The sequence below is a fragment of the Chelon labrosus genome (assembly GCF_963514085.1).
Source record: "Chelon labrosus genome assembly, chromosome: 6".
Classification (NCBI taxonomy): domain Eukaryota; kingdom Metazoa; phylum Chordata; class Actinopteri; order Mugiliformes; family Mugilidae; genus Chelon; species Chelon labrosus.
The window spans coordinates 4,189,897-4,205,379 of NC_140342.1; the positions used below are offsets into that span (position 1 = coordinate 4,189,897).

A 15,483-nucleotide genomic window follows, 5' to 3' on the forward strand; every position below is an offset into this window, starting at 1 on the left:
TTTAATTTATCATACAAACCATCAATCAACCATTACACAATGTCCAACAGCTGACCAAATTACCCTCTCAATGACCCTCCATTTTACCCTGCTGTGAAAAACAAGTTTTGAATGATAAAGTTGCAGCATACAAAGAGGACACTGACAGCTGAATCCACGATACAATAAGGTTGAAACCAAACAAGGATAACTTACAAAGGGTCTGAAAACTTTCCAAATGCACTGTAGCTTTCTGTTGGAGAATGTGGAAACAGGATAGTCAGGGGGTGGGGGACAAGGTTATGGCCAAGCTATAAGATGGTAGTGATTGTTGCAAAGGTCCACTGAAGGTGAAATCCTGGCTGCAAATAAACTGACTACCTTTAGTCTCTGGCATCAGTCTTTTGTGTTAGACCCCCCCCCCCGAAAGACCTCCTAAAGGTGTCAAAGGATGACTCAAGTAGTAGTTGTGTACCTGCTAGTGGCAGGCAGGTTAAGGTCTGGTGGACTTACAAAGTGAGCTTCGTTCTTTCTAACCCAAACTGTACCAAAAACAGTGTTTTGCGCTTGATGTCTTGAGGTGGTCTTTTATTCATCCGAGTATCCTTTGGACTTGCATCTAATGTTAACATTCAGTTACAGCAAGTAGTGCCAACTCTACAGCATAAAGCAAAGCAATGTGATGAAATGGTAGTAAGGTAGTCTTGGCTGGGCAGGAACCAAATTTGAATGTCATGCAGATTATTGCATCCAGTCATGAACCCGCTATGTTTCCTTTTTATTAAACATAATCCCTATTACTAAACCCATTTTGTATAAGTGGCAAACTATTAGTCTGTTTGCCACCATCTTTCCTTCACCCAGAAAAATGGATGTGAAAAGACCTTGACATTGTGAAAAGACCTTGCCATTGAGGATCCAGTATGAAAAAATGTTGACCCTTCTTTTTATGAAGGGTAGCGATTTCTGCTGTCTTCTAAAAACACTGTGTCAAACTGTGAATAACTTCAATGGGTTTGGCTGAATATTCTCTATTGTATAATAAGTGTTTTCCACAGGTTTTCCAACTTTAAGGATGATTGCTTCAAATGCTATTCATTTAGGGCGTATTCACACCAGGAAGGTCCGTTAGTTCACTTGCTTTGGTCCGGACCAATTTTTTTTTTCTTTTTTTTTTTTTAGTGCGGTTCGCTTTCACACTGTGATTAATTGCAACCGGACCAGAATTTATAAACAAAAACACATGTGCTAAGGTCGTTCAGCCATTGGCTGGTAAACGTATAGGCGGGGTAAAGAAGGAAGCCAAATGTCCCACGTAAATAGGCTACAATGGAGACTTTGCGTACTGTAGGTCTACTTGTTATTATGCTAGCAATATGGTTTATAAACTGAGCGCTGGAATCCCCTCTCTCTCATTTGTTTACTAAAAATCTTATATACTTCTGCATTTTTATGTGTTTTCTCCAGCATTTGAGATATCTGGACATCTGCCCAGATATCTAGGAGGCAGCGTGTCTCCTCAGAGCTCGGTTAAGCCACGGCTCATCTCTACCTAACCTACCTGCGTTTGTTTGCTTCACGTGTCTCTCTCTGTTGTGTGTGTCACTGGGCTATCCTACATTTCCCATAACTAGTGCAGTGCCCGTCGGAAGTATGTATTCCTATAGTGGGAGCTGAAGAAGATTTTTCAGTTGTGACCATTGTCGTGACCCATGTCTCCTCCCCACAAAGACACCTGCCCAGTTTCAAATCAGCGTGCCACAGACAGACAGACAGACACAAACTCACCAAATAAGTTAAAAGAAATTCTTGATTTATAGATAGATGATCAAATCACTCATGTTTTGTCTGTAAACTGTAAAATAACGTTGAGTCTCCGTTGCCATGGTTACCATCTAGCGTTTGAGCCAGCGCAATAATTTAGAACTGTCATCAGGCAACTGGAAATATTAGAGCGTAGAAAATCTATTTTACCGATATATTTTACATTTCTTATCCAAACAACGTCAAACTTAGCAGTGCACATCTTCGTGCCCGTAGCGAGACACCTGCCCAGTTTCAAATCAATCGGGCCAACGGTTCGCGACATATGCGTGCCACAGACAGACAGACACACAGACGCTTCTTGATAGATGCGCGAAAACTACGGGAGCTCGTCAAATCCAAAAAGGTAGATTTTTGCAACTTGGGTCGGATCGAGGTCGGGCTGCTTTCACACCATAAAGGAACCGCACCAGGGTTCGGTAGGAACCGCTCCGAGACCACCTCCTCAGCTGGGTCTCGGTCCGCTTGTTTGGTCCGCACCAGAGTTCGAGTGATTGTATTCACACCAGTCAAAAAGGTCTGAACCAAGCAAGGAAACGAACTTGAGTTCGTTTTAATCGAACTAAACAAGGCAGGTGTGAATACACCCTCAGTGTAAGTACCCTGGCAGGACCACAAAAAGACCTGAAGGGGAACATTTTGCAGGTCAAGCTTCTACATTCAGAGGTACGTACATTTGTTGGTGGCACAGGTGGCTAGCAATACTCAGTCATAGTGGGAAGGAGTTTAAGTGAACCTACTCTGTTCTTGGTAGTGTCATGTGGATTTTATAACTGGAACCAATTTAAGTATTTGAGGGTAAGGATTTCAGCTAATATTATTCAAACTCAATGACGTGCTCTTTGGGACTGAAGAAAACATTACTTGAGGAGGAACTTCCAGGTGACAAAAGTCAGAAAGAACCAAAACACACCAGACTACTGCTTGCAAGGTCTTTCAGTGTGTTAATGTCCTCCCCATGCCCTGGCCTTCTTCTATTTCCGCAACAAACTGACAACTCATTCAAGGTGTACTCCACCTATGCTGGGATAGATGCCACTTACTTGGTCAGTCTCTTCCTAGCCACGCTAAACGTTTGACCAGAACATTCAAACACCGAAGTGGCCAATTTTACATATAGCTGCACTAGTAAGATAATAGTGGTATGATGAGCCAGGGAGTCATGGATGTTTTCAAAGAGCATTTTGGGTGACAATTTTATCACTGCCTTTTGTTTTCCCTTTCAAATGTGATCAGCTAATATGGACATTTATTTTTTATAACTTGACGGCTTGTCTTTCTTGTAGTGCCTAAGCTTCCTTTTAGTGCTCTCACTCTGTTTGCAGACCTCAGTGATTCATTAGTTCCAGACAAATTTGTCATTACAGGAAAAAAATAAATATGACACAACCTAGGAAAATGGGACCCAAGTGAGTGTTTTTAACTAAACGTCTTTCCATATAATAGCATGTTTTGAAATGGTGACAATGTGCCAATTATAGTAATTTAGAAAGGACAGACAGTGACGAATCTTTGCAGTGTTCTCGGTCTACGGGTAACTGAAACCTTTTGAAGGATGGTCTTGGGGACTTGGGGAGCTGCTTACTTTATTCCAAACACATTTCCAGAGAACAACATCGCTGCAGGTTTTTGTTAACCTTCTGTCAGTAGTAGCCCAGGTGCTAATTTGCAGCAGGGATGAATCACATGTATGGCATGGATTCTGCACTCAATGTTAAACTTTGCTCAGGGTAGAATTTGAGCCCCGTCAGTTTTTCTTTTCAAACGAGTTGTGTTGAGGGCAGCCTTGCTTTCTTCGGCTTCAGGAGATTATGTAAGCTAAAGGTTGACTAAGCCGACTTATCCACCAGTCTCTGTCTTTTGAATCCCTGTCACTCCCCGCACAGTCCCGTGTATTGTTACCAGACTTTCTTTAGCTGGACTCTTGATGTGTTTTTGATGGACACATCCTTGAGTATACCACCCACGCTTGCACACAAACACCGACACGTTCATCTACACAATGGAGACGCACAACTAATAACCTAGGAGGTTTAATTTTGAAGGCAAAAAGCCTTGCAAAAACATTCAATAAAGAAAATAATGATTTTGCAACTCCACTTCAAAGCATGGCTGTGACTCAAGGCTAAAGTCAGGCTGTTTTCATCAACCAATTCTGATGAGAAAAGGGTAGCCTGTTGGCATCCAAAGCAGTGCTCTTCAATGTACAAACACCATGACAAAGCCTTTAGAGGCACAGCCACACATACACACACCACAGGCATGAAATCAGAGTCAAAGATCAGAAAGCATAAGAACAGTGGAATGCAGAAGGATTTGAGAAATAGGAAATACAAAGAGAGTTTTTTTACTCTACTTGCCTGGAGAATGTTCAACACAGACCATTAGATTTCTACCCTATCGCCACAACATAATGCAACACTTTCCTGTGATATAACTCTAATAGTAATTTTCTTCTGGGATTTTTCGTGCAGAGCCTGAAACACAGAAAGAATATGCAATTTGATTTTTCTTTTCCTATTATAATGGAGGTGTGCGGGAATTGGAGGTATGCAGGAACTACTGGGAAGGAGGACGACATGGAATTCTGGACAAGCCTTTCCATAGCGCTACTAGGGTGACTGATGGCATCTTTAAAAATATTCACCCTGATACAGAATTTCTCCCATAATTACTCCTTATGAGACTAGATACCTACATACAGGCTTAACTACACAAGCCAGAAGCAACTTGCACGACCCAGTTTTTGTCAGCAGAGCTCCCAGGACAAAAGTTCTGTGATACCAGATATGGAATCCATCAAGTTAATTGACTGGAATTAGAGTAATGGTTTTGTCTCTTCTCCATTTCCATTAAAAAATCAACACAAAACAAACACATTATACAGTACGCCATTAGTAAATAGAAAGGACATTTTCACCAGCGACATCACTTTTTGTCAAAGGGGAATGTATAGGACTCGTATAGTGCATCGTAGAAATGCAATGGCAAAGATATGGTTAACCTAAAACCAATGTCTTAATGTACCCCGGAGTAAAACTTCCTTAGAAGACTCATTTATAGTAGTAAAATGTCATTATTGATCAGGACTCGCTGTGGCTGTGTAAAACCAATTATCTTAAGCAGTTTCTTTCTGTAAATCCAATCAAACTACACTCACATTGTCCCGGTGAGGTAAGGCTTTTTTTTTTTTTTTTTTAGTTTAAATCAGTATTAGATGGTTTATTGGCTCATTTAAGGGTATTTGGTAATTCTCGTCAATTTTCTATTTTGATCCTCTCCAACTCCAAATCAGTGCTAAATGCTCAGCTAGGACGTGATGTCATTAGAATCACGGCCTGTAAAAACAGCTAAACAGGCAGCGCACACACACGGAAATACCTCACACGACCTAATCCACTGTGAGGAGTAAGACAGTACTGCCACTCTGACACCAAGCTATTTCTTTTTGCTTTGTTAGATGCCTCACTGCAGCCAGATCCCATGCTGATAATACTCATCATTTCAGGAGCACAGTGTACCCCGACTGCATTCCAACCACACAATCGCCTTTGGCCTTACAATAGAAAAAGCAAATTATACTTCAGCTTTACAGAAATCTGAAGTACCCACTGTGAGGCAGTGGCTCAATGAAATGTGTGATACCTCACACTTGGGATTAGGTACAGTCTAGAGGACAAACTTAGACGACTAAAAAGTTTGGGTCTTGTTTGTTTCCTTTTTGCAAGAGGAATCAAACAGTTCAATGCTAGTGATTATTCCTTGTCTGATAGATCTTTAAAAAAAAATGCCAAGGCGCAGTGGCTGGGGAGGATAATGGTATTTCAATATACTTTTTTTTTTCTCTATGCTCAACGGACAATTTGTGTCATATTTTAATTTAAAAATGCAAATGATTGGTTTGTGCATTGAGAAACATTTTTCTGATATCATTTCAGACTATTTCTATGTCAATAATCAAACGCCTTGGATTAGAGGCATTAATTGTCATATCCATCGATTGAAGTGGTGTTCAGATGACACTTAGGTGGATTTAATTGACTCATCAGAGGCTTGTTCAGTTAAATCAACCTGTTAACAGATAACAGAAGATGTTATCCCCACTGGAGAGGTAATTCAGAATATGGCTTGTGTCTTAAGCTTCCAGCAGACAATATCAGACAATATGCTGAATTTCCTTTATTTAAAGTTGATTTATATCATGTTTTGGGGCGGCACCTTGATGTGGTGGTTAGCACTGATGCCTCACAGCAAGAAGGTTCCGGGTTCGAATCCCTGGGCCGACTGGGCCTTTCTGTGTGGAGTTTGCATGTTCTCCCTGTGTCTGCGTGAGTTCTCTCCGGGTACTCCGGCTTCCTCTCACTGTCCAACGACATGGTGGTTAGGTTCATTGGTAATTCTAAATTGGACGTAGGTGTGAGTGTGAATGGTTGTCTGTCTCTCTGTGTTAGCCCTGCGATAGACTGGAGACCTGTACAGGGTGTATCCCGCCTCTCCACCGATGACAGCTGGGATAGGCTCCAGCCCCCCCAGCTACCCTTCACAGAACAAGCGGTTACAGAAGATGAATGAATATCATGTTTTGGTACGTTTTGTTACTCAGTTTGGTTTCCTCATGTTTCCTGTTTTATTTTGTCATTTGTAATCTCGTTAGTTAGTTTTACTTCCTGTCTCTGTCTTTTTCCGGCCCTCAATTTTCTTTCTTATATATATATATATATATATCTATATATATATATATATCCTGTCTTTCTCATCTTCCCTCGTCTGTTCACTTACCCTGGATATACCTGCTCTGCTTACTTGATGTACCTGTGTTCTGTGTTTGACCTTTCACTGAGAGATTCCCTCATATAAATTTGGCATACAGCAACACTGACACTGGCATCTAACTACGTTGCCCGCTTCCAGGCATTAAATTCAACCAGCTCCTCAGGCTCCTCGTGTGTCAGCATTTTGTCTTCATGTTCGGAAATGTTGTCAGTGTCAAGCTGTGCCAGTTTGTTTGTGAGCACAGGGGAGGGCCTTTTCAACCCTGCCAATATTTGTTCTACTTTCACCTCAACATGACTGCCCTAAATTAAATTACTTATCTAAACTGTGCTGCTGTGAAGCGACAATTATTATTTATTATTATCACAATGCAGACAATGAAAGTGCAGAAGAAGTTGTACACTGTGTTGTTGTAGTCATTAGTTTTCCTCCTATAATTTTCTGAGTGTGTCATTTGAGTTAAGGCTGAATATACTGTACATTAGAAATAGTGTCTGATGTTTTTTTACTTCTAAACTTGAACTTGGACGTAAAGGCAGTTTTACGGCTTACTGACATTGCAGGTGCCACCAGGTTGTGTACATATAGAAGAGCCAAGAGCCGAGATTACTTTAAATAACGTGTACAGTGCCTAACGCCACTTTTGTTTTGTACTAGGGGTTGAACAGCTTGGGATTTCTTTTCATTCATTCATTCATTCATTCATTCTTTCATCTTCTGTAACCGCTTGTCCTGTGAAGGGTCGCAGGAGGGCTGGACAGGGCTGGTCAGAGAGACAGACAACCATACACACTCACATGCACACCTAACAAGCATGTCTTTGGACAGTGGCAGGAAGCCCGAGTACCTGGAGAGAACCCACACAGACACAGGGAGAAGATGCAAACTCCTGGGAAGTCGACTATCTGTGGTGAAAGTCAAGTCGAAAAAAAACCAAAACATGCTGTACAACCACAGCAACAATGTCAACCAACAGAACACAACACTGAACACAAACATGGTTATGTATAATGTGCGCTGCAGATATGTTATAAATCGGCGCTGTCAGTAGCGTTGAATATTACTTCACACATATTGTAAGATAATATAATGTAGCCAGGATAAAAATGCGGTAAGACTTTTCCATGTATAGTAGCTAAAGGTCTAATAACTTTAGACAATTTAATTCACCATCAAACTGTTGATGTGCAGCCTCCTTCTCTCTGTTACCACAGGTGAAGTTGTCAATTGACAGCCGCTGAGAGGATTTGGACCGTTCCTCTGCTAGCGTTAGCAGATGTCTTTTCAGATGAGTGTGCATTACAGTAGTACATTTGTTGTATTTCAGGACTGACTTACATATTCTGCATGTCACGGTAGAATGGGCTTCATCTTTAGTGAAGTATTTCCACACACTTGATGAACCGCTGCTAGTTTGCTACATTGACCCACTACTCACCTGTGTTCTAGGAGGTGTCTGTGTTGTTATTGTCACGTGATAGGCCGCCTAGTTGACTTCCTGCTTAGCATCAATGCACAGGAGTAAAGTCAACTAGTCGACAAAACCCCATTTCGTACTAGTCCAAAATTCTATTATGGCATTCAATCATTTTAATGACTTAAGGTTTATTGAAAGTACTGCGGGGAGTAGATGATGTAACCTACACACGTAGCCTTCGCTGGTGCGAGCCATTTATGCTTGCACGCTTGTCAGTCTGGCTTGCTCTGTACCCAAACACCACCCAAACACTAGTCAGCGCTGTGTCTTTTTTTTTTGTCAACTGTGTTTTTGTTTCTGTTTTTTAACTTTTGTTTCTACTTCCTGCTTCATGTTCAACAATGGCGACTGGTCTGGGCTGCTACTGCTGTCACTCACACTGACAACTTATTTTTTTGTGGACATGACTGACCAGAGGGCAGGAAAAGCATACGATTTCATAGATCTGTTTTATTAGTTTATAGTGTTATTAGTGTCAACTCAGACAAGAGTCCACACCTGTCACTTGACATAGTGGTGATGTTTATTCACCAAGTTAGGACAAAAGTGGAGGGCATGGATATTTTGTCTTGGCTGAGTCTGTAAGCTGAACAGCATCAGACACAGCAAACTTGGGATCAGGAGAGAGTCTCTACAGAAAGGGTGTTGTGTAATTGCATTCCATAATTAACGAATAAAAGTAGGATGAAGCAGAGTGTGTCCAAAGTAACGCGGTAAAAGCACTCGGCATAAACTCATCATAAAGCTTTTCACTGAAAAAAAGCTCCTTAAGTACGTCCCGTGTCTAAAGAAGATTCCACCCTTGGCATGGAGGTTAATCTATTTGATGCTACTTTCTGTATTTGTGGCTTGTTTGCCAGCATGTAACAACAAGCATTACACTGCTCCAAATGAGCCAGGCTAAAAAAATGATTGGATGTGAAAGAGAGGATTCTTGTCCCACTGGTACCACCCCCAAATCATTTGGTGAAAAGGTGCAGAAGCCAACAAGAAGTCCAGTGTATGCATTGCTACTTCAGCTTTACTTTTGTTGCAGGTGTGGTTGGAGGGGTTAGGCCGAGGTCAATGTGGCCAGACACAGCCCATCTACACTCTGGTAAGATAACAGATTCCCCATGAGACTGAGAGCCAGTCAGGCAGAAACAGACATATAAACTACTGCAGCGTAAAGCAAAGGGTCATCCCGGCCAGCCACTACACACGGGAGGTGATAGGCTTGGCAGAGTGGCAGATGGAAGTGGTGGCAGTGTGTGTGTGTGTGTGTGTGTGTGTGTGTGTGTGTGTGTGTGCAAAAAAATAATAATAAAATAAAATAAATAAGTGGATCTTTTCTCCGGGGCTAAGACTGAATGTGTGTGCTGAAATTTAAGATAAATATATGTGAGAAGGGGTGTGTGTGTGTGTGTTGGTGTGTGTGTGTGTGTGTGTTATACGGCCTTACCCTTTAGGTGGATCTTATTTTCCGGGCTGTGCACCAACACCGAGCTAACTGAGTCCAAGCTGTCATAGTTACTGCAGCCGAGAGGACCCGTCCTTGTTTCGGTTACCTAGGAAACAGGGGTAAGGACAGATCTATTCACTTATAAGCACATTTATATGTTGTAATGCCACATTAGCAGTGAATGAGGCAGATGTTTCTGGCAATCAAGTACAAAGCTTGTGACAAGTGGAGTGTGTGAGTGTGAGTGTGTGTGTGTGAAGGCAGGTGGAAGACCGGATGTGGCGGAGCCCTCTGACAGCAGAGAAAACTACCGCCATCTTCTTTTTTTTTGTTCCCCTCCCCACACCTGCAGCCACAGCTGTCTCATAGGGAACAGTGGAAGTGAAGGAGAGAGATGACAAAAGTTAGGAAGGTGCATGTGCAGGTGTTTGTGAAGGAACTTTGCAGCAGCATAATCAAACACAGGTTGCATTGAGCCAAATGCTTTTCAGCAATTATATGTTTTAAGAAAGGCATGATAGTTTTGGCATGTTTCTGCTCTGAAATGAACTAGACTGGCAGGTGTGTTAAGATAGTAAACTGAGATATTAGATACATGTGAGCCTGTGGTGGGCCGTAAGGGCCAGCAAAGCCTTCTATGCTGGCCAGAACTTTATCAAAATCATTTACATTTTAATATTTTCCCACTAATCTTATTAAATTATTCCCAATTAGCCTCTGCTTTTCATGTTCTGGCTTGCCTGTCTCTCAGCTGTGGTGCTTCTGGCAGTGCAACTTTGCATTAGAGCTTTTATCCAATCATATTTCAGCCATCCCGTGTTGCCGGAGTCAAAGAAATCTGCCTGGGCCTTCACAGTTAGAACTGCAGGTGGCTGAAGCTTGGAATACATCGTATTGACGCTGTTCCTTTAACCAATCACATTTCAAGTTTGTATTCTTAGGCCTTCTCTGCCTATGGTAGTGCCAGAGTTTTCACATCCTCTGATTGGAGGGTTCATGTTAGTGGTTCATGCTCATCTCTGAGGTGCACAGCCAAGTCGTTCTAGCTAGCTCTGGGCCACCCAGTCCCAGAGCTAGCTAGCCTGACCCAGCTGTGGAAAGGGTGTGTCCGCCACTTCCAGGTCAACAACTATGAGCGCTATGAGGAGAACTCTAAATTGTTTCTTAAGTTCTGGTGAGTAATGGCATTCATCTCGCTGTATGAGACACCCATCTAGGATGCAACATCCCGTTTTATTGCGTATCCGCATGATGTTGGTTGATAGTTTCTATAGCAGTGGCGTCATAACGATCGTATTAAGACGAGTTTTGAATGAGGTTGGAGGGCATTGAAGGCCTGGGTGGTAAATGCACCGCCCGCCATTGATGTGAGCAGGCACCACAATATTTCCTATTTGTATCTCCATTTCCATTGACTCATTATTGTCTTACTTAAAATGAGCACACACAGAAAAAAATTTAAAAATGTCTAAATAGCAAGAACTCCTCTCCAGCTACTTCATATTCTTTAACATCCGCATTTTTCTCTACATTTTTGTCGACAATGTTCTATTCTGATCACACTTTCATGTACTCCCTAATACCTTGTTTAGCCTCTGTGAAGGCAACAAGGAAGAGAACATCACTTATATCTATAACTGAGTCTGAGTAGCAATTACAAAATTTTCTTAAAAGAAAGAATGAAAGCTGGTTACTTTCTGAGTCAACCGTCCCTGAAATGTTGTATTATAAAGGTCAATGAAATATTCATCGCAGCACAAACATCTGACCTGGATATCAGTGCCTCTGAAACGGATGTCATGTAAAGTATTATGCGCATCTTTCAATATCCACTTGAAAGATGCTATTGCTGTACGACTGCTAATTGAGGACAAACCAAAAAAAAAAAGGCAGGCAGAGGAATGGAGAGTGCAAATGAATACAGAGAAAAGTGAAGTACCCAGAGACGAAGGGCAAAGGAGCACAAGAGGGAAGGAGCAGGAGGAAGAAAGACACAAGAAAGAAACTAAGAAAAAGATCATAAAAAATGAACAGGATGCAAAGAAAGGGAAAAATTCCAAGTGAGTGTTCAAAACGGTACAGCATTAAAAGATGAATATGGCCTCTGGCAAATCCATTCTTGAGTTAAATCAGGATATTTGGCAAATGATGCAGGCTGTGCAAATTTGCCATCCTCCTCCACATCTTCACACTCTGTCTTTGCATTAAGATTGCATCTATTATCAAAAGACACAGGGAGTTACCTTTGAAGCCGCTATAACGCTATAAAAGATAGACATCTCAAACATCTTAAAAAAAATAAAAAAACAGCCAAGCATCGCTGCGATTGAGCTAAAGATTAATGAGAGATGAAGGCGAGCAGCAGTGGAAGATTAGTGAAGGCGGAAGAGGCCGTTTTGAGTTGTTTTAAAATTACTGATAATCCCCGTTTTAAGGAAGGAAGGAAGCTCAACTGTTGCATCTCCTTCATGGCTTTCTTTGTTTAACGGCGGAAAAATATCTGCTCTCTGCCATAGACATGTCCTACCGTCATTTGTTTTTAGATTACTAAAAAAAAAATAATTAGAAAGATAGAAAGAGACACATTTAGATTACTAAAAACAAATGGGAAACAAATGGGGTAGTATGGCTATCTGTAAATAATAATAGTAATTTTAGCTAAAATCAATGGGGTTAAGTGTTTTCTGCACCAATGCTTTACCCTCTATTATTTATTCATTCATTTTTAATGCTATTGTTGCATTATTTATCCAGGGAAATACAATATATGATGATATGAATTATCTTGATGAAGCTCAAGTTAACCTCCTAAAAATGGTGAAGTTGTATGGAATTATATTCAAAACTCCAAATACTTTTTTATTTGGAGTTGCAATCATAAACATGCAAATGCAACAGTCAACTAGACACTGGGTCCAAACAGTCCAGTATCCTGGGTGGTTTTCTATCCATAGCTACGTAATAAAATGAACCCATTACTACACCAACTGTATAGTAACCCAAGTGGCTCCTTTTTTGAATCAGTGGTTTTTAAGTCTCTGTAAACAGTAGTTAAACTGGCCTCTGACTGTCACAGCTCTAACAAGGAAATCGTTAAACTTACTACTGAACAGCAGATTGTCAAAATGACAGAAATGGTGTTAATGGACAATCCCGGTGTATTTCCATTAATGTGACTTTATGGCTCATGCTAACTATGCTCCCTCCACCTTTGTGGTAGGGATTTCGGGAAAGGGGGTTTAAAACTGTACTGCACAGCAGGAAAAAATAGACTGATATGATCTGCTTGCAATAGCAATTTTACTAAGTGCATTAGGAATATTCATTTAGGGTAAACTCATCGTCAGACCTGATCGCCCTGCATGACATAAATCAGATGGAAGAGACATGCTGACACTTGCTGATGCTGATCTTATTAAAGCTTGTCAAGCTCTTTTGTTCTTAATGCAAAATTTTAAATAGAAACAAAGATGTGTCACTTTTAACTTTCTAATTCTTTTGAATTCTAAATTCCTTTTAATGCACACACTTTTTTGTTATTATGACTGTAGAAAGAATGCAGAGTGTGGTCATAGCAAATAATTTCACCATAAAGAATGCAGTGATACGTCATGTCTTGATGGGATGCAGTTGTTTGCAGTTACTGCCGATGTCAACTTAGATATGAACTGAGCAGGAGCTTCCTCAGCAGATGTTGCTACTGTCCACGTATGTTTCAAACAAATGAATAAAAAGTGTGATTAATTTGCATTAGTGCACGTTAAGGAAATAAAGCGATTAATCTCGGCCTGGTACATACTCTATTTGCTTTAAGGAACCATAAATGCATCATCTATTAACTGTGTTACACTAGGGGTCGTTGTACTTCAATGATAATCCGTTTGAGAGTTGTCATCCCTACCTCTGCTTTCATTTTAAACTCCCAAGAGCGTGTTTGTTCAAACATCGCATCATTATGTCTGTTCTCTTATAATCCTAAAAAAATAACAACAACAACAAAAACAAAAACATTTTATTTGAATATTCCTAGATCAGGTGAAGAAATCCTCCAGCACACACAGCACTGGAGAATGTTCTGATTATGTGGTATGTAGGAATATAAAGCTTTTATTTCCATTTTTTATGCAATATTTACTATATTGGTCAATAAAATGAGTTGATTTGTGCAAATAGCTTTTTACTACAACATGATGAAGTTTTATAGACAAGTACAGTGTCTCTGTGCAGTTTCCCTGCTGATGTTGGCTCTCGGAGCCACAGCGCTGTGGTAAAAATACCTTGCCTTCCAATGAGACACACAGAGCCAGTTCTTCTCTCATTTCCAGACAAGCAGATTTCACACAGACGTCGCAGAAGATTTATTTATTTTTAATTTTTTGTCACAATAACTATGGCTACACTGGATGTGTGACTGAGGTTCTTCCATTTTATTGCCGGAGACAGAGATAGTGTATTTCACTCCCACCTCCTGCTCGGTGCTGCATCGACACAGAGCCCAGAGGCGTACATGGACACAGGTCAAGTACATCCCACTCAGTGTCGCTTCCTCTCGGGTGATGACTTGATGCGGCAGAACGTGGCACAGCAGGTGGTTTGCATACCAGAGATACTCATTTAGGAGAAGCATGGAAAGGACGCTCTTCTTTAAGTGGGAGTTTGTGGTGTATTTGTAGTGTGTGCACTCCTGAATGTGTGCAAAATAAGCAGGTATTTGTAATGGCTAAGGAACAGGATTATTTACCTGCCTGTCAGTCTTCAAGGAATAAAGCTTGAAGACTGACAGGTTTTCGTTGATTAGCCGCCGATATTTTGGTGCTCATGGACAGGTAAACCAGGCGGTAAGTGCATTTGTTGTGTATTTTAATTTTAAATATTCTGCTAAAAGCAGTTGAATTAATGCTCTATATCAGCGGCACAGTGGCGTGGTGGTTAGCACTGACGCCTCACAGCGAGAAGGTTCCAGGTTCGATCTGTCGCCTTTCTGTGCACGTGGTGTGTATGGTTGTCTGTCTCTCTGCGTCTCTCTGCCCTGAGATAGACTGGAGACCTGTCCAGGGTGTACCCCGCCTCTCGCCCAATGACAGCTGGGATAGGCTCCAGCACCCCCGCGACCCTTCACAGGACAAGCGGTTACAGAAAATGAATGAATTCTATATATCTAAATCTGTATGTACATGACACATGGTTGGTTTTATCTAATCTACACTGGGTTCATTTTGGCCTTTTGATTTACTTTTAGTCTTGGCAAAAATGCGATTAAGTCCTATTTTTGATAGCTTTAACCAAACAAACCTGCTCTTGTCAGGGAACTGCTAGCCTTTTTTGTCATGTGGTTTTTATTGTTAGATCTTCCGTGCGCCATGAGTCATTACTCATTCCTTTGGAGAACAGTGTTAAGTAACGTTCCATCTACATCCACAGCACCTAATTGCCAAATTCGTGTTTTAAATATACTGATGCACAACCTGCGTCTTCCTATAGTTTGTCTCAGCTGTTCACATTAGAGAGTGGACAAATTTGGTCCATGAATTGCTTTAGCTGCACTACTCTCTCATTAGCTTTAGCTGAAACTGAGATCCGGGAAAACGTGTTTCTGTCACATGGAATTTAGAAAAAGTGGAATGCCACTATAGATTTATCGTAAGTCCATACACTGAATGAGAATGATTTTGTTTGATTTTAGTCTCTTCACCTTGGTTCTTTTTATCTGGTTTCTTTCTTCACAGGGACACAATACCTCTGGCACAGCCCTGGTTTCCTGTCTTATGTTAGGCTCTTACATCTAGCTTTCCCCATTTTAATGTTGCCTTTACTAAAGCTTTCCCCATCACAAAACAGCTTAAATGTCTGTAGCCGGCCAGATGAGAGGACTTTGGACCCTTTAAAAGAGTTTCAAAGAGTCATTGGCGTGTCCTTGGCACTGACAGCTGGTGTTACTCATGCCTTTTAAAGCATTACTTGATTTTTTATGTCCATTTCCTCCGCAACC

The 15,483-nt window shown here is 41.1% G+C and overlaps 1 protein-coding gene across 1 annotated transcript in view; it reads right to left on the minus strand.

The window, feature by feature from the left end:
- The window catches only part of brinp2 (bone morphogenetic protein/retinoic acid inducible neural-specific 2), a 121,586-nt gene that overhangs the window by 58,553 nt on the left and 47,550 nt on the right, over window positions 1-15,483 (minus strand). Inside the window, exon 4 of the mRNA XM_084545977.1 lies at window positions 9,495-9,600. Coding sequence (XP_084402103.1) covers window positions 9,495-9,600 — 106 coding nt within the window. The remainder of the gene's footprint in view (window positions 1-9,494; window positions 9,601-15,483) is intronic.